Below are 19,369 nucleotides of genomic sequence, written 5' to 3'. Positions count from 1 at the left end.
TTTGCTTAAAGCAGCAGTAAAATGCATGTTCATAAAAAATAAAAAAAGAAATAATTATTGACACTCTTGTCATTGTATTGAACGGTGAAACCAAAATAAATCATATTCAAATATTCATATCAGAAATCCTTCACGGCTCATGCTACTGGTTTTGTTTTACCGTGTCAGTGAGCTGCACTTTCAAGTACTACTGGAAGCAGGTTCAGTCTACGAGAAGACCAAAAAACATGGTCCAAACAGGGATATCGTACCGTGTAGTCCAGACGTCACCAACCTTTTAGAAACTGAGAGCGGTTCATCGGGCTACAAGTTCGATACACAGTACGATTTTTTTTTTCTAAGGTTTTGGTTAGTTTTCATTTTTATGTCTGCCATCCCTTGTGTCTTCCAATCAGCTCCCTCGGACACTTGTGTCCTGTCAAGGTGTTTCTCATTGTCGTCAGTTGGCTTGTATTTAGTTTTCTGCTTTCTTTCAGTCCTGGTTGGTTCGTTGTCCTCGTCACGTTTTGTTTCCTGTTTCCATAAGTCCTGTTTGCTTTCCTTTTGGAGTGATTTTACTCCTGGTTTTGGTTTGTTCCTTTGTATCTTGTTTTTGGACATTGCTCATTTATTCGGGTTTTGGTTATTCCAAAGTGCACACCTGAGTGAGTGTACCCGTCTTGCCTCCCTGCATTTCGGTCCTCATCATTCCCAATACTTATCAATACTACTCAACTTATGGGAAGGAATTTGGTGTGGAAAATGATTCAAATATAAGAAAAAATTGACAAACGTCGCAATTTGTCAACACCATTGTTTTAAATAAGATAGTTGAATTGGACTGCTGCTGAATCTAACATGTATGTTTTTGGAATGGGGGAGGAAGCTGGAATATCTCCAGAAAACTCTCGCTAGCAGGAGTTGCACTGCAAGCAGGGCTGATGCAAACTCCTCCCAGGAAGGCCAAAACTGAGATTCAACCCCAAAGCGCACAACCGCGCTGCCGACGTGCTTATCACAAATCCATCGTGTTGCCCGTGATTCAAGTTGTAATCAGCTCATTATCTTGCTTTTCTAGTCAGTTTGGTGCCTTAGTTTGCTATTCAAACAGCCTAGTGGGCGTGCGGGGCATATGCTAATTTTTTATTGGCCTACGGGACTCTTATGATTGATTATAATTGCCTTATGAATTCTGCCTAGCAACGGACGGCCTCATAGAATCCGAGCCATTCTCTTGGTATACGTCGCTACGTAGAGAAGAGAGTTACAATTTTATTGCGGCTGTGACGTTTTATAATGAAAGACAAACATTCTGATTGCCTGTGTGATTTATAACATTCCCATTGGGAAATAAAGACATTTTAAGCATATCTGCCAGCTAGACAATTGTAACCTGCTCATGCCATTTGGGTTTTTTTTGTTGCTGGAATCGTTGTTAAGTAACACACAAGCATCGGTTATTCAAGAGGTCTGCATCTATTTTTTGGGTGAGATTTTGTATGAAGGTAAAATAGAAAAGGCCTTGAAAATTTCCACAGGGTCCATCCGTGTGTTGTAGAGATCATTTATTTATCCGTTTCAATGTACGCATGCTTTTACATATATTTAACAAAATGATTTACACCGACCCATGTATAAGTCAGGCTCAGCAACTCTTAGGTATGATGATAAATAATTGATCAAGTTAGCAGCAGTTTGAGCATAATTTTCATGTTGTAAATGAACAAATAACATAAATATACAGAAGCTAATATGACGTAGGAGAAATGTCATCTCGTATGTTAGTTACTGTTGACAACGTTGTGATTTGTTCTTGTCCGGAATGTTCTTGTGTCCGCCTGCGACCCTTGTGAGCATCAGATGGATGGATGGAGAAAGAGCTAGATATCTAGATAGATAGCTAAATGGCCAAGCCTGGCGATTTGATTATGATCTGACCTCACACTAACAAGCCTCCCCCACTCTATTGCTTTCATCCGGCCGGCTCTTGGCTCCTTCCACTGCCTCTCCTGTGAGTGGAGATGTTCCGTGCCGGTAAGTAGCAGGGGAGCGAGGGCTGGCAGGGGAACAGGTTTGTTCGGTACACAAGTGAGCTCTGGGGCGTCGGGATCGTCGGGACAACACTTTGAGTCCACGCTCCCTTGTCAAGCAACAAGAAACACACGCAAACACACAGTCAGCTTGCTTTAAACCTAAACAAACCCTCAGATGCCCCAAAGCTGACAGCTTGTTGATTTATTGCCGCCATGTTTCTCTTAAATGTTAATGAACTTTAGCAAAACCGACTTGCTGTTTTCCAGATGTCATTTGTCAACATGTCTAAATTGCATGTGACTCTTGCTAAACAGCAGTGATGGTGGGCCGTGCACTCAGTGCGCTGTTGCTAGGTTACGGTGCAGAGATGCTGCCGGTTTAAATGGCAGCAGGCTTGTCTGAGGTTGCTCCACAGGGACGGCTGACATCAGGTCCGTGTGACCATTTGGCAAATTCTCCCATGTGACGTGTTTGAAATCACATCTGGTGACAAGCCCGGCAGAATCGTGTCCGTCAAAGCGTGTCTGTTTTCTCTCCTGATGACTTGCATTTTAACTTTAGGGTACTCAGAAAGCGTCGTCTGCCCTTCCGTATTGTGTCTGCAGAGCAACTTCAGGACACTTCTAATGACCGAGATGATCATATCGGCATCGCATGCACATGCACGTGCACACAAAAACTCTCCCACACACAAATGAAAACAATATGGGACAAAGTCATTGCGGTCTGTGGGACAGAAAACTATCCAACACTGTGTTTTTTTTTGTTTTTTTTTAACTCTACTCTGCTTGTGCGTGTGACGTAAGTAAGTACGTTTTCAACACTGATTGGCTGGCGTCGTCGATGACGGACGGACTGGGCCGACGTGAAATAATGACAGAAGGATGACTGAACCACTGACGTGCCCACCTGTGACATTAAGCATACATTTCCTTAATGTTGGAAAAGCGTAGCAATATATCTTTATTTGAAAGTAATTCAAATGAAATCTGTTTTATACAAGTACCCTTTTAACTCATTCAATACCATTGACGGCTAAATACGTCAAAGAACCATTTTTTTACTGGGCTGGTCGTGAATGAGTTAATATTAACTAACTCCATCTAATTCAGCTTCCGCCCGCATTACAAAACCATGCATGATAGGTTACTTGAACAGTCTCAATTCTCCATAGATGAATTTCAATTCAAGGTATAACCTTGCCTCCTGCCCATCGTCAGCTGGGAAGGTTCCAGCTCACCCACAAAACTAATGAGGACAAGCGCGATATAAAATGGATGGATGGCTAGCTGAAATATTAGCCCTTTGGGTTTGAAAGGTTCATGTACAAAAAAAAAAAAGAAAAAAAAAAGGAGAAACACACAGCAGCAACTGCCCATGCAGGGCTTGTGAGAAACAGGCTTGTAATAGTTTTGGAGTTTTCTTTAGTCATGTTTTCCCAAAAATAATTCTTTTTAGATTAGTTTTTATGAGTAATGCAGTAATTTATGGAGCACAAAATGCACCTGACGGAAAGCCGCTAAAGCTAAATTAGGCCATAAAAACGAAATGGTACGTACATTGGCCGCTTCAAATTTACTCATTCACTTCCCGCCCAAGTCATTTTTGGCTTCTATACCCGTCAATGGCAGTGAATTAATAGACGTGGGACTCCACGTTATAACATGGGACATTTGCAAAGAAAGATCACACAGATGAATTTTCAAAAAAATCGTAATCACTCGAGGCTTATTTTTTTCCCTCCAAAGAATGCCAAACAGAGCTGGTTATACAGTCGCGTCCCAGAACCGTTTTCAGCCTCTTGTCACACGAGACAAACTCACCAATGAACTTCACCACACACGCACTGCAGACTTTGGAAAGTCTGATACGGTGCAGAAGACGCACAGACTTGTTATATATGAAGTAAGAATGTCACTCTGTCACTCTATCGCACAGATTTGCTGTCCGTCGTCCGTTTGCCAGCAATAGTGAACGACGGTCGGCAAACAAACAACAAAGAGACGCTGGTCGCACCGCAGAGATGGCTGTATTTATGGCACTCGTTCCCCATGCTCGTTAAACTCAACTGGAGATTCTTCTTTTCACGCACAATTGCTCCTTAAACAGCCGTGCAACCGCTTTGCATGCAGTCCTGCGTATTTCTCCCTTCCGTCAGCCCGCTCCACCTTCACGCACTCTAAGCGCAAATGGCTCATGAATATTCAGCGGGAGGGAGCGCTCGGACATATTCATTGGTCCTCTGTGACGTGTTCTGTAATTTTATTGGTCAGATGTGACGAGACTGTGGGTAAATCATCATCAAATATATTATAAAAAAATAAAAATCAGTCATCAGTAATAACAAAATATGGATAAACCTGGCTACATTAAAACCAGCAGGGTTCAAAGAAATGGAAAAAAGTAGCGACTATTTATTTTTATACTAATGGAGTATTTGTGACATGCAAGATGAACTAAATATTGAGTAAGTAAACGACCTGAAGTCTGAATGATTTACAGTAATATCCAAATAAATGCTCTTGTATGAAAAGAACTTGAAAAGGAAAAAAGGACATTCTTGCGGTAATTACAGTTATTTTGATAAATCTTTTTAAAGCACTTTCGTTTTTAATTTCATGAACAAACTGGTGTTTTTTTCCATTTTAGTTATTTATTTAGTTTTCAGTAACGATAATAACCTTGATCAGAAACAGTTTTGAATTATAAGAGGAGGCCGTGGTAAACCAGCGCTGCGCATTTACGTGGATGCCTGTTTAACACATCGCACAGATAATTGTTTTTGAATGTCCACGTTGCACTTTCAGTCCACAACAAACGCATTTATGCAGTTATTATGCACATTTTCAGTTAAAAGCGGTGCGGTGTAAAAGCTGTTTCTCACACTCCAAGTCTCCTCACTGCCTATTTTATCAGCCCTACTTTGCTTTACCTCCATTGTTGTTGTCGACTTCCTCTTTTCTTCCTGCTGAGAGGTAATCAAGACCCGTTGTGAGTATTTAAGCACTGAAGCAGACACTTGCTTGATTATTCTTGGGGCTCTATATTTTCACGGGGGAGGTAGAGTGAGACGGGAGGCTTTCGGACCGCATGCTGGGTAGAAACTCCACACACGAGCAAACGCACGGGCACGTCACAGCACATGTAGTCATAAAGCTTGTCCATCAAAAGGCTGTCAGCAGGTGAGACAGTGAGGAGGCTTGACATGCACCTGCCCTACACCGACAAGGTTGCGACAAGCGGTGCGACATTCAATCAGGCACACACGCACATGCACACGTATGCAAATACAGACACCCACACAAAGCCCAAAAAGCCAACAACCATCAAAGAAGAGCAGATAATAGAGCGCATCTCCTTCTTCAAAGCTTCCTTTCATCCATTCTTCCCAATATACTGTATTTACTCGCAAATACATAAACACAGAGGCAAGACTATTCCAAAAAGCATTAAGTAAGATTTCTGTTTCTGATTTTTTTTTTTTTTTTCAAATAAAATCAGAGCAAAGCCCCTGTAAAATGAATTCACATCGAGCTTGGTGGACTAATGTCGGAACTTAGTTATTTATTCATGTTTGAAAATTGCTGACCGTTGGTTAATATTATAGGGCACACTAGCATATTTTCTGGGCTATAAGCCGCTACTATAGTTTATTAAATACGCTAAATAAATCTTGATTTTTAAATTTTTATTTATTTTTTTGCTTTTCCCCCCAAAGAGTTGCTGCAGCTTCTATGCAGGTGCGCCTTATAGTCCGGAAAATACGGTGCTGGAAGGCTGATAATATAGCTTAAAATAGCCCACACTATGTAGTTTAATGTTTTCATTACGAGTTAACTTTAGCAGCTACGGTATGGTCGAAAATATTGCATTTTCCACTCAAAGTGTCCAAATTATTATTAAATATATGAATTCCCAATTTAAAAAAAAAAGAAAATGTGACTTAAAAGTAACTTAAACTTGAGTAACTCGTTACTCTACAAACATAGTAATAGTGTAAAGGAACCTATTTATTCCACATGCAAGTAAAATGTAATATGTAATAGATTACATTTTGCAACACTGTCAGCCATCCACAATCAGCCACTTACCCTGATAACTTTCCAAAGTGCAATATAAGTAGGCCTACGTGATTATATGATCGAGAATTGTGAACAGCAATGAGCTCATTTACTGCGGCAAAAAAATGTGTGCCATAAAAACACAGAAAGTAATAGTAACAAACCGGCAGCCACGATTTGCATTATATTGGAAAATACAAAGCTATTTTGACAAAACAAGTTCCTTTTCATTACTTGTGTGACAACATCCTCTCTCTTATTACGTCACGGCATAGGAAATCACAGAACTTGTGAGGATTGCTACAGAATGTACGTGGGCGGTGTATGTCGTGCGTTCAAATGAGCATTAAATCAAACTGTTAAGCAGTCAGTCAACAAAGTCCAGCAAAGCAGTGAGTCAACGCGTTTGTTCACTCAATGTTGGTCTTCACGCCGTACTAGCAAGGGAGATGACAAAAGAAAATACCCAGCTCGGCTCAGCGCTAGCTCAAGACGACTTGAGCGCTTTACAATGAGTCCAAAAGAACACCCTGGGTTCTGCCGTTGGCCAGTGTACGACAAGTAATCCTGGAGGTTAAAGTAAGTTATTCTAAATTAAAAAGGAAAAGCTTTCCACAGGTTGAACTCTTTGATATGTTTTCAATAAAGTGAACATGAGGAGTAGTAAAGCATTTTGAAACAGAAGATTAGGCACGATATAAGTGCACTTAAATTACTATTTAAAAATTAAGATCAAATTGGAGGGCACACGTAGACAATCCATTTGAGTTCATTAGGGACTCACTCAGTTAACGAATAGAGAAGGAGCTCAATAATTAACTAGTAATTCAAACAAAATTATTTTGTTAATTTTCCAAAAATAATAATTAACTCATTGACGGCTAAAGACGTCAACGATACTTTTTTTTTTTTTTTTTTTTTTACTTGTCTGGTAATGAATGCGTTAAGGCAAAATTGAGTGTACCATATCTTCCAGTAATGTTAGTGCTAAAAAATAGTGAGAGCATTTTTCATGACAATATCATGAGGTCTTGTTACACACACAGGGAAAGAATGATAAATGTTACTTACCTGTACAGTCATTTAAATGTTTAATGAGCATTTTAGTATCATTTCCAGAAAATACGGGATTGTGGACCAGGTTTGTTTCCTTTTTTTTTTTTTTTTTTTTTAGATTCTAATGGCTGCCGTTATTAAATAATCATTTTATGTCCAGGAGTTCTTGAAGTGACAATGTAGCGTGTCGTACTCCTCTTGTCGACAAACATTTATCAACCTGAAACAATGACTAAAGGTTTTCTGTCACTCCAAAATGTTCATTTGAAAGTGCCACTTAATAATTGAGTGCACTTTGCTGCTCTAAGTGGAAAACTGCAGGTGACACTATTAGAGATTGTGAATGCTGATGTTGAGATTTAACCGTCTGCATGATTTATGTGACAAGAAAACCGCTCCGCTTCCATATTTCTATTTTATTCATAAAGCTGTACGACCTTTACCCATCTCTGCAATTCCTAGCGCATGAAAACATCCCGGCATGCCTGTCGCACTCGGCGACATATTCCCACCAGGATGAGCACGCTTCGGAGCTTCCATTGAACAAACTGGCAGTTACGCACATTTTGTACTCACACTTGGCGGGGAGGCCGTAGCCGCAGGTGACCTTTGCTTGTCCGGTCTGGCAGCCGTGGAGGGAGGCGCACTCCTTCTTTAAGAGGGGCCCCGCAGCACGGTGGATGGCTCCGTCCACTGGAGGAGAGAGAGAGACGAGGGGATTGAGAGAGCTGGCCTACTTGCGGGAATCACCTGCAGCCAGTCATGTGTTTGAAGTCCAGCTGAGACTTTTACTCGACTGAAGCAGGTGTCAGCAGGTTTCGCACTGCAAGGCTCACCATAATGTCAAATTTACCGCCTTTTGCAGGTGTTAACCTTCACCCGTAATCCCCCTCTTTGCTTTTAAAGAGCACAAGCATCTGGATCGCTTGATGTCAGTCTGCTTAATGGATTTGGGGGCTACTGCCTTGGTTAATTGCTCTATTTAATGTGTTATTAAGGACTCAGCTGACTTTGACTTTTTGGTCAATTAGTCTCTGGTAATGACATTTTCATAAATCTACATAATATTCAGGAGTGTCTATCTTTTAAGCGCGCGAGGCCTAAAGACCATGAATGTGATCAGAAAAATGATGTGTGCTCTATCTGTACCTGTCTCAGTTCCACATACTGTACAATATTTTGCATGACTTAAAGTTAGAAGTTCTTTGAATGATTTTCTAACAGCTAATAGATATTATTTTTGATCAATTGGATTTCTTCATTCAGTACAATGCCTCAAATCATGATGAAGTCGACTCATTGCTTGACACGTTTTTGGAATGATGTCTTCCATTCGGCCGATTTATGTCACACTTTGTGAAAATCGGCGTTACAATTATTATTATTTTTTTATTATAGTTACTTTTTATTTTGATTCTACTTTAGTTTTTACATTTTTAGTTTTACTTAGTTTTTTGAGAAAATGTGTATTTTTTATTAGTTTTCATTCTTTTTAGTGATAATTTTTGTAATACTTTTATCTACTGTAAAAGTGGGTTTACACTTAAAAAAGGAGATAACGTACAATACTTAAAAGATAAAAAAAAAATAAACGGAATTAAATACATTCATCATATATGTCACTAATTTCACCGATGTAATAGTACTGTAAACTTACTTTGCACTCCCTTGTTTATAGAGTATTTATTCAGCGCAAGATAAAAAAAAAATTGTAAAAAGGACGGTATTGTGTAATCAAATAAACTATATTTCTCAAACAACTGACCTTCCTTCTTCTGTAGCAACAGATGTACGGCAATACCGAAAAAATATTATATATTAATATTAATTGAATTAACAAAGATTAAAATGAAGGGCATCTTCACAATAATTATAGATATATCTATAAACAAAAGATGACGTTCACGTTTTTTTTTATTTGTTTGTGTTATTTTATCAATTTTGGTCAACTAGAACAACCTTGTTGAACATACAAAATGTGTGGCCAGCAGCACAACTCTGTCATACATCTTTATGTGTCCAAGAATACAAAAATCCTGCGGTAGCTTAGAATAGCGGTTAGCCTCGCTAGCCCAAGCTCTTCCGATAACCGATAAAAAGGACATTAGCCGCAACAAAGCTTCCTGAACAAATGAGCTTTACAAACATTACACTGTTCTCAACACAGCTGGAGAATCTACGAGGTCACTGCGCCACCTGGCCCCAAAGCAAGCATGTTCTCAAGTCAAGCCGTAATATTTGTCTTCATATAAAAAAAAATAATAATATATGGCTGAGATGGAGTAAGAGATGCAGTCGCTGCACCCCAAAAAATATACAAAAGAAGAACTGAATTGAGTACAATAACAATACAGGACAAGAATAATCCATAGACATCATGCGAACACCACATGACTTTGACAAATTTCCAAAGGTTCCAGTCAGCGCGCTGCACAACAGCAGAATTTGAGACAAAAGAAGCCGATGTCATTTTGGGAATCTGATGAACCTTTCCAGCTGGTGCGGATTGTTAACCACTAGAAAACGTGTCCTATTGTGCCGTGCTGTATTAGATGATCATTTGATTGTATCATGCTATCAAATGCGCTGAAAGGACAAGGTCACATGACAACAGCGTGCCAGATCACATTCATATTCAATTACTCAAGGCCAACAGTTAACCGCCGTCTCGGAAAAATGTTCCACGATGGAGGTTTACGAATAAAATAAATGAACTGCTCCGTCCATAAGCTTTGCCTGATAATTTATCTTTTGTGCTTTTCTGCACACACCAAATTATCCTCAGTAGGCTCTCGTACCTAAACGGTACAATAGGTCAATATTTCTATAATGATAAAGGCTACAATCGTGTAATGTGATGTAATTGGCCTAACCGTAAAGTCATTCCATTGAATATCTTATATGTATGTTAAATATGGTAACAAAGTGCCTTGGAACACGGAATACTGAATTGCCTGAAAAGAGAAAAATACATCCAATTTGAAAGAAAATAAGCAAGCAAAAATGGCATCTGGGAAGGTAGCAAATGGAGAACCCTGGTCAACTATTCCAGACAGAAGAATGCAACAAAGAATGTTTTCTCCGACTAAAAAGTAAGGCTTGAACTTCTATTTAAATTTGCACCCACGCGCGACAGCTCAGCCATTTAGCGTGCATGCGTCATCGCTCCGTGGACGTGCACACACCAGTAGTTGGCGGTGCCGGTGTGATTCACCAAACTGGGTCTCTGCAGGTGGTCTGGTGTCATCCCAGCTGTATTAAATTGGCATACAGCATGCGGTGTCACACTGTTGCGGGCCGCGTCACGCTGTGCCGTGCCGAGCAAAGAATGAGAGGCGAGGGCGAACTCAAGTCAGCTCCTACTCTCTTGTAATGTCTGTGTGCATGTGACTTTTTAAGGCATGGGTGTGTTGCACAAATCTTTTCAACAACACTATTTGACTGCCATTTGGCTTGATTTCGGCTCCTCTAAATCACTCTCAAAACATAAAGCAGATACTTAAGCGTTCCGCCACGTGTCGTTCCCAACACAAGAAAATCCTGGATTAAGTGACATCTGCCATTGAGGGAAAATCTGCTCCAAGAAAGTTAATTCTATAGTTGAATGACATCTACAGGCCATGTGACATCTAACCCCTTCATCCACGCTTGTAGCTTTAACAGGTCAAAACATGTGATTGATGTATTGTAGTTGTTTGTGCAGGCTTTAGTGACAAGAGCAGAGAGAGGCTCAAAAATAAAGTGTGACCCGACTGCGGCGTTTTGACAGATACAAGCCCATGCTCAGTCAATTTGTTTTTTTTGTTTGCTTTGACTTGTAAGCAAAAATGTGTGCTTCATGGTGGTAGTGAACTCAATTCAATTCATAACAAACTGTAGTTCGCCTGTGAATAATTCTTCCTAAAAAGAGGCCTCAAGCTGCTGAGTGTCACTTCCAGCTCAGATTTTCTGTCAAACCAAAGATAAAACAAAGAAGATTATACAATGCGCATTTAAAACAAGCCCATAGCACAAAAGTCTGACAGCTTAATGCTAACAAACTGTCATAGACAGGCTAACAAATAGCATTGCTCTCGCTGGTTTATAACCCTTAAAGCAACTTCTATCCGAACACAAACAGTGGTGCAACACATGTAGACAGACAATATTATTTCATTTCGCTCGCTTGTAAGTTTAATATTGGCATAATGTGACTGAGACAATTAGCATCTTGACGTGTCAACTGCAATAATTTTTTTTTCATCTGCGCAGCCCTTCGCGGCCCATTACAAAGCGTTCAGGCCGAGGCATAGCATGCTATTCCAAACACTCTGGCGGTTTGAGCTTGTGAGGCTTGATTGAGTTAACGCCATTTCCTTTCATTTTAATGAAATACGATTCGACTTACATGTGTTTTGAGTTACAAATATGGTCACAGAACCAATTAAACTTGTATGTCAAGGCACAACTGTACATATAATCTACATGCAACGTAACTCGAAATTCTTGCGTTAATGCCAACGTTACTAAAAAAAAAAATAATAATAATATAAAAATAAAATAAATAGTTGCAGCATTGTTACTTGTTACCTCGGATGTAGAACTTGCTCTTTTCAACAAATGTCAGGCAATTGTACAGCATAAACTTTGAAACGTACGCCCCTAAGTTTGTACAAATTTGAACTTAACCAACATTTTCAGGAAAAATACTGCCAATAAAAGTTTGAGTTACAACAATGCGAGACGTGTGTTAACTGGCGTGTATTCGCCTTTTCTTTGGCAGTTTCCCTGCACAAAGGAGCAGCCGTAAAATGTATGCCACGCGAAAAACATCATACATGGGGAGTTAGTTGTCCCGAGCTTTGGGGTACATGAGAGAAGACATGCAGTGACGTGTTTAAGAAGCCACTGCTCCCTGCTCAACTTGAACTATACCTTGTCTTGGTGGAACTGTCACTCATGAACGAGATTAAACTCTCCAGGTGCCTGCTGAGCCATAAGTAAAGCATGTACCGTTCACTTTTCACCTGCTTGTCTCCTCCTCCTTGTTCTTAAAACGAGCAAAGCCAAGGCTTTCTTGGGAAACAATGAAACATGCATCTTGTCGAGGGTTCTCGGCTAAACGAGCAGCAAATGTTTTACTTCCTGGTAAGCCGCCACGTCAGCACAGCCGAATACGTGCACGCTGGCGACCATGGTGTTGAACGCTTTCCATGCTGCTAAGCAATCATTTCTTTTCCCGTATTTCCAGTATTGTCGTTAGGCAATGACAATGAGAGTCAACACTCAGCCCCACAAAAATAAAAATAATAATAAATCAGTGGCACAACGTAGTGTAAAACAGATAAATGTTCAGCCTGTAATTCATAATTTTATTGTTCTCAGAGTTAAGGGACCCCAAAAATAACTCATTTCCTTGTATTGTATATTTTTTAATTGATCGTTCAGTAATTAGACGATTAATCGGTTATCTTCATGTTATTCTGCCAAATATCGGTCAAGCCCTACTGAAGCCTCCAGCGTCACTTGTCGTCATCCACTTTTCAATTAAGACTTTGAAAATGAGATGTGTGAGTTGCATCTGTGATGTAACTCGCCTTCCCGTTACGCCTTCATCTTTCGCCATTTAAGTTAATTACATTTTTTGTGTCTTTACATTAACAGCGGCTTACTCGTTTTACAACGTTAAAATGTTAATTAAAAATTTCTGTTGAGTTAATGAAGGTTTTATGATGGTGACAATTTGACCCTGCAATGGATTATTTCTACTTACATTATCTCCTATGGGAGTCAAGGTTGCACCCTCACAGCGCCAACCTTGACACTTGATTTTTACAACTTGGGAATGTACATGACCTTTTTGCCGATGTACAAACAGAGCCCAATAATTAGCCCTATGGGGCACATTGGTGCGGCTACTGTACCTTGGGGGGATATAAACCGAATCATACCGTCGCCCTTTTTGAAGGCGTTTTAGATCTCATACACTCCTCAGACAGAATTGAGAACACATTCAATCCCAGGAAATGAGGTTACGAAATACATGTATTGTAACGACATGCTTATTAGACTTTGCTTACACACAAAGCGGCCCCTGGCATATATTCTATCTTTGGACTCAGAGGGAGTAACCCCGCTTGATCGCCACACGCTATTCAGTCAACTCAAACACTCTTGCGTCACTTCAATGTGGTTCGTGATATGAAGAAAGAGGAGGGCAAATGATTGATGTGTTTGAGGTCTTGCGGTATTTCTCAGGTGCTGGCCTCTATGTAGGTGTATTACTCTTCAAGGCTGGCCCGTGACTCTCCTCATCAATATAAGCCATTAGCTTCAAAGGACCACGTCTCCGTACTCAAGCTGAATTGAAAGCGACTGTTCTCGCTGAAATATGATCACTTATGGAAATGCTAAGTGTGGCAAAACACTTTATTGCGGTCTGGTTTGTAGCAGTCATAAATGGCATTTGCGTCTTCTCAAATTCCTTCAAATGATCGTCGGCAAGATCGCTTGACCATTTCGCACTGTTGGTGTTGTCACTTAACTGAATACAGTTGGATCCATGTTTAGTTTTTATCTTTTGTTGCCAAATAAGGTGAACATTGCTTGTCCAATATATATTATTTTGCCTCAAACCTGAACCATTGCAGTGCATAACGTTTAATGGGGACCAACCCCCCCCCACAAAAAGTGAAAAACTGCGAAGGAGAGGTTGACTTCTTTTTACTATTATTATTTTTATTTTTAGGGTATTTACGCCTCTATTACACCGTTGCAATCCCTCAACATGGTTTCCGACCTTCTAAATACTTAAAAAAAAATGCACAATAATAAATGAATATCAAGTTGCAGTCTTTGAGAGAAACGTGATCTAGAAGCTCGGAAGTGGACGCTTCCAACAGAACGTCGGCCAACAACATTAAAGTTTTCATTTTTATCCTAATATTGACGTACCTTAAAGAGAATCCCGCGGTGCAATCAGCTTACGGGATAAGACCACTCGTGCTCTCATTGGTTGATCTCACGCCGGGAACCAATCATGCGCCTTGTATGAGTGCCCGTGGGCATGTACAACGTTTCAAAGTCAACTCATCTCAATTAGGGTGTATTATTATTTTTTTTAAGTAGAATTGGGGAAAAACCCGCATAGCACTGAAACAGCAAAATGTGAAGCGGTGAGAGAGCACTGTAGCGTTCCTAACTTGAAGACGTTCCAATGCCAGGCTAGATGTTGTGTCTGTTCACACTCATAATGGTATTGCTATATTCTTTGGTGCAGACCATATCAAATTAGCACGGCCACAGCGTCAAAGCAGTCTGCTTGTTCATACCTCAGTGACTCCGTTGCATGCAAATGAAGCTCGTGAACTAGTTGACAATCAGCCATAATTGGCTTCACCTAATGCCGCTAACACACATCAACACGTTATCATGAATAAGTCATGAATTCAGTTTACAATTACAAGTCACTAAAATCTTTTAGACAGCGTAAAATGAATTTCCATATAAAAACAAAAAACCCGAATTCATTATTTTGCCTTCATTACCATACAAAATATCGCTTCAACATTTTGTACAACTGAAGGTTGGTCCTCCTGGGATGCCGAGAAGTGATGGGGATATTAGGAATAAACAATGGGCCGATGGAGCGGCGCACACAAAAGACGAGAGGGATTGAGGGGCATGGTTGGACAGAGACAAAAGGGTTTGGAAGGGGATGAAATGCAGGTGTACAAAAATAAACAAGGCATGAGATGAATGTTTATTCATATTAGGAGAGAATAGAAGCGGAGGATGAATGGATGGGTACAAAAAGGTGGGGAGACGTGAGCGTTTTTGGCATCTATGCGAGGAAGCTCGGTGACCAGTCTAGGTGTAATCATGTCTCTCTGGCTTGGTATTGACTGAAGGGGGTGGGGAGGGAGTCGAAGAAACGGGGGGACAGAGAGGTGATAATTGGCAATATGCTTAGCTGGCAAGAAGCCTGCAACCAACCAAGGCAGGACATACAAACAACACACACACACACACACACACACCGCCTGCAGAGTTACACGCCAGGATGAGCATTACTTTCTGCAAAGCTCCAGTTGCCACCTTTGCACACACTCCAACACACAGGTAGATTGACATTAGAGTAAAACCAATCCCGAGGTTCCTCCTGCGGAATACTAATACGGCTGCCCTTGCCAGTTGACCTCTCATAGGCCAAACGGGCTGTCCGTCAAACTAATGGGGCGGAACGCTGGCATATTGCTTTCCCACAATCCCTCAGCAGAGCCAGGACACTCATTTACCTCAGTCAGCCTGTTGCCAAGGCAACATTTTCAGATGGGTTTGGTGGTGGAAATACGCACGTGCAAGCTACATTCACTTGCCCCAACTTGTTAAACTCACCGATGAACACGCACACACATGCTACGCCGGCGATGCCACGGCAGGCAAATTTATGTATGCGGGTGAGACACTGACAAGCACTGCCGTTACGCTGCCTCTCTCATTTCTGTACCCCAAAACCAATCTTCCACTCTGCCTTCATTCACAATAGATGCTCTTGTGCTTGTTCATTTTTCAGAAGGCCAAGCAGACAAGCCGATGCAGCATCAACCGCCACCCCCCCCCCTCTCACATTGTCAAGTAAAAAACAGCAGGTTGCAGGACAGTGGAGGCACAACCAACACTAGGTATCAAACAATTTTAAATGGCAATGTGCATAAAGTCAGTTTAGGTATGCAAGAGAAGTCGGGGAAAATCTATATTTTTATCGGACTAAATTAAAACACATTTCACAAGCCGCAAAAATGACAAAAACAATCACGGAGGATCTAGAGTCTTGTTGACTGGTTTTACATTTTCAGCACGTTCCTATTTCAGACCCTAAAACCTAAAAAAAAAAAAAAAAAACAGCCGAAATAAGTGCGGTGTATCGCTGTTGGATCAGGAGGTTATTACTGATATAGAGTACAGCACCTCACAAGAGGAGAATGAGCGAGGTGGTGGGTTGAACAGGTGATTTGCTGCAAGTCTGATTACAGATATATTTGTGTAGTAAAGCTTGAAGATGGCACTGCGGATTACTTCCCTATCCCAATAAAACTCCCGTATGCTTTATGCATGTTAAATGAGTCAAGAGAAGATTACCAACCAGGAAATGCAAGTAAGTGCCCGAGGCAACGTGAGAGAGTCCTGGCAGTACAGCGCTTCAAGTGATTTGTGACTTGTGAATGACGTTCGGATGAATGGTTTAGAAAATAGTAGAACCCAAACATTTACAAAAGCTCATCTCCGTTCGTGCCCCACGGGCCTCAAACTTGAACAATTCTGATCGTAAAGCCAAGGTACGGCAACACCCTTGCTGTCCAACCGCACGGTTTCTTTAAAAGCAGGTCAGTTTTGACCAATCCATCTGAGAGTCACGGAATTGATGAAAGTAAAACCCCGCAAAGACTGAATTTAAATGAATAAAGGCCTGTGAGAAAAGGATCACTGCCGGTGGAAGTTTGACTATGTTGCTTGGATTAAAACTTCAAAAAAGGAGAACCCTCCATGGAGGAAGGCAAACTGAATAACTTAATAAGCCCGCCTGTCACCCTTGCCGACGTCTCGGAGGCAGTAACATTTTGCTATCAGGTAACACAGATCTGGCGGTGGCTCCCAATTTAGAATAGGAGATTTAGATTTAGGATGCGGATTTCAATCTCAATTCTTGGTGTATTGTTAGGTTTGTGAAAGACTAAACTGCCTCGGAGTACTTTGCATCTCTCACTTCTTTTACGCAGACATCAGGCAGACTGGAAATTGATCATTCATCTGGGATAGTACCGCAACTTTTACATATCGGACAGCAATGATCTTTCCGAGCAAAAGAAAAAGTATGAAACTTCACAACCATGTAGAGCCCTTACACACGAACAGAGTCCGGCTTCTGTGACAGTTCTGATAAGACCATATGCAATATTTGCCATTCCGTGTCAGCGTTGTTTATACAGAAAAAGCAACACAGGGCAAAAAAAAAAAAAAGCAGGATTTTACAGCAGTTTAAAAGGTGCTGCTGTCTTACTCAAAGTCAAATGGGATAGGCTGACCCTGAGCAGGAGAGGCGGTATCGAATATGAACGGATGGATGATTGAGATTGTCGTGCGTTTCCACAACAGGAGGATTATACTCCTCAATCTTCCTGATCTTGTCATCTTGAAAACATTCTGAAAATGGTCCGGAGCACCCTGTACGTCTTCTGCAGGGGTCACAATGCTTGTGGCGTCAATCACTCGGTGCAGTCGTATGGCATACCTGAGCCGTAACTCGAAACCATATATGGTCTCCAAGCGCAATGAGAGCCATGTTCATATTCGGGGACGAACATCTCGCAAATTCCCAGAAGCTTTATTGACAAGGTTTGTATTCCATTATCATTTTTTAATGTCATCAGGGCCGACCGAAACCATTCTGTGATTTATAGACCAGGAGCAGAATTGTAAAATCTATTCCACAGCGGATTGGGAGCCAATTAAGCCTTTACGGTATGTTCTGATTTGGAGCACCACAATCCGATAGCTTTGTAGATGAAGTTGAGCCCAACTTCCAGTAAGCTTTAGTTTACTGCGCCAAATATTATAGGGGGGTTAGATTATGTGCCAAAATATCTGGTCCACACTGTCACACTTTTTATCAGGCTTGTCGCGACACGCGGTTGTCGACTGATTGGATTTTCTAGGAGTTTATGCCCAAACTGGTGGGCAGCCGTGGAGGGATTATGTGGCCCACCTGGTTTATGAATTCCTGACAGTCACAGAGGAGCTCGATAAATAAGGCCATGTCGACACTGAAACCGAGCCAATTCATTTAGTTTTCATTTTTACAAAGCTTATCATGAATATAAAATGCAGGGAATGCAATGCTAGAGAGAGAGGAGACATTTGTGTGAACCGACGACAAAGTACAACTTTTGCTTCGGGTCACATTCGACTTGAAAACGGCATGAGAGTGTTGACGGGAAGTCACGCCAGTCAAAATATACCATCATAGCTATCGCTTTCACTTGGTTCTCCTGCTTCTGTTTTTGTTTTAAGCAAATGTGGGATTTAAATGTTCGTCATATCTCCTTGATGCTGATGGTGGTCGTCGAGGAGATTTTGCCGTTAAAGCCGAAGCATGCTTAGGAGCTTGTGCAACACAAACACAACATGGTAATCTGAGCCACCGATGTTGTTGGTGGACGGATACGCCACAACTGGGATTACACGTCATCGTCTCAGCCAGGAAAATGTGTGTCTATTGTAAATATGGAAAAGCAAAGGCAGGTTTTTCAGATGGTTTCACCCTGGGACCGGGTTCGACAAAATGATTGAATTCAGACTCCCAAAATGATTCTTTCGGTCGCTACGGCATGCAGCAGGTGTGGGTTAACAATTTGGGGGCGTTTGAAGCTTGATCTGATTAAAAGTCAAGACCAGTCCTTTAGTCTTGCCAAGTGTTCCGAGTCAGAGCTGTCGTTTGTGCCTCTAAATTTTTCACCAGTTAGTCATTCATTCCAAGCCAGTACAACGCAATTGTCGAGACAAAACATCCTAACGCAAATGGCTCAGTTGTAGGTGAATACTTGAAATCCATGATTTTCAAACCCCGTGATACCATTAAAGGCTTTGCAGAACAGGATTGTTTCCTGTGGTTTTGTAACATAAAATGACCTTCTCATCTCTGCCTCGTTAAGTATTTCACTGAAGGTTGCAAACCACCAACCTCAAATCATTCCAATGCAGCGCACATGCTTGAGATAAATATCGACATACGGTGACCTAGAAGATGAAGCAAATATAAACTTCAGAGTGAGAATCCTTGCCCCAGAATCATAACTGGTTTTCATTCAATACAAAAAAAGATCTGAAGAGAGCTGTGATTTTACCAGATACTATTTTTAAAATATTCAAGATTTAACAAGAATAGCAAAAAATGGATAAGTCAAATTCATGCCAGAGCAGTTTATTGGATTATGTGACATTGTTTAATACATTACTACATTATGGGACGGCACGACTGAGAACAAAGTTAAATAAAAATTAAAATGATGTTCCTTCTCTCCAGAAGGAAAAAAAAAAAAAAAAGAAACGACCAGTAGCAGTGATTTACTCATTTCCACAGAGTAATGTTCCTCAACGCGCACAGCCTCGAAAGTTGATTGCAGGCAGAGCGAACATAAGGCTTCCTGTTGGCACAATAAAGTTTTTACTTGGGATGTAACTACTCCTTGTAGTGCTTTAAA

At 40.9% G+C, this 19,369-nt stretch overlaps 1 protein-coding gene across 5 annotated transcripts in view; it reads right to left on the bottom strand.

Moving 5' to 3' along the window:
* The window catches only part of macrod1 (mono-ADP ribosylhydrolase 1), a 158,556-nt gene that overhangs the window by 42,286 nt on the left and 96,901 nt on the right, over window positions 1–19,369 (bottom strand). For all 5 annotated transcript variants that reach the window (XM_088293967.1, XM_088293969.1, XM_088293965.1 and 2 more), the window contains exon 5: window positions 7,707–7,823. In XM_088293967.1, coding sequence (XP_088150093.1) covers window positions 7,707–7,823 — 117 coding nt within the window. The remainder of the gene's footprint in view (window positions 1–7,706; window positions 7,824–19,369) is intronic.

The sequence above is a fragment of the Idiotropiscis lumnitzeri genome, chromosome 4 (assembly GCF_059441095.1).
Source record: "Idiotropiscis lumnitzeri isolate Australia: NSW breed Sydney's pygmy pipehorse chromosome 4, RoL_Ilum_1.0, whole genome shotgun sequence".
In the NCBI taxonomy this organism is placed as follows: Eukaryota; Metazoa; Chordata; class Actinopteri; order Syngnathiformes; family Syngnathidae; genus Idiotropiscis; species Idiotropiscis lumnitzeri.
The sequence above is the reverse complement of the archived record's forward strand: the minus strand, read 5'-3'. Positions and strand labels throughout refer to the sequence as shown.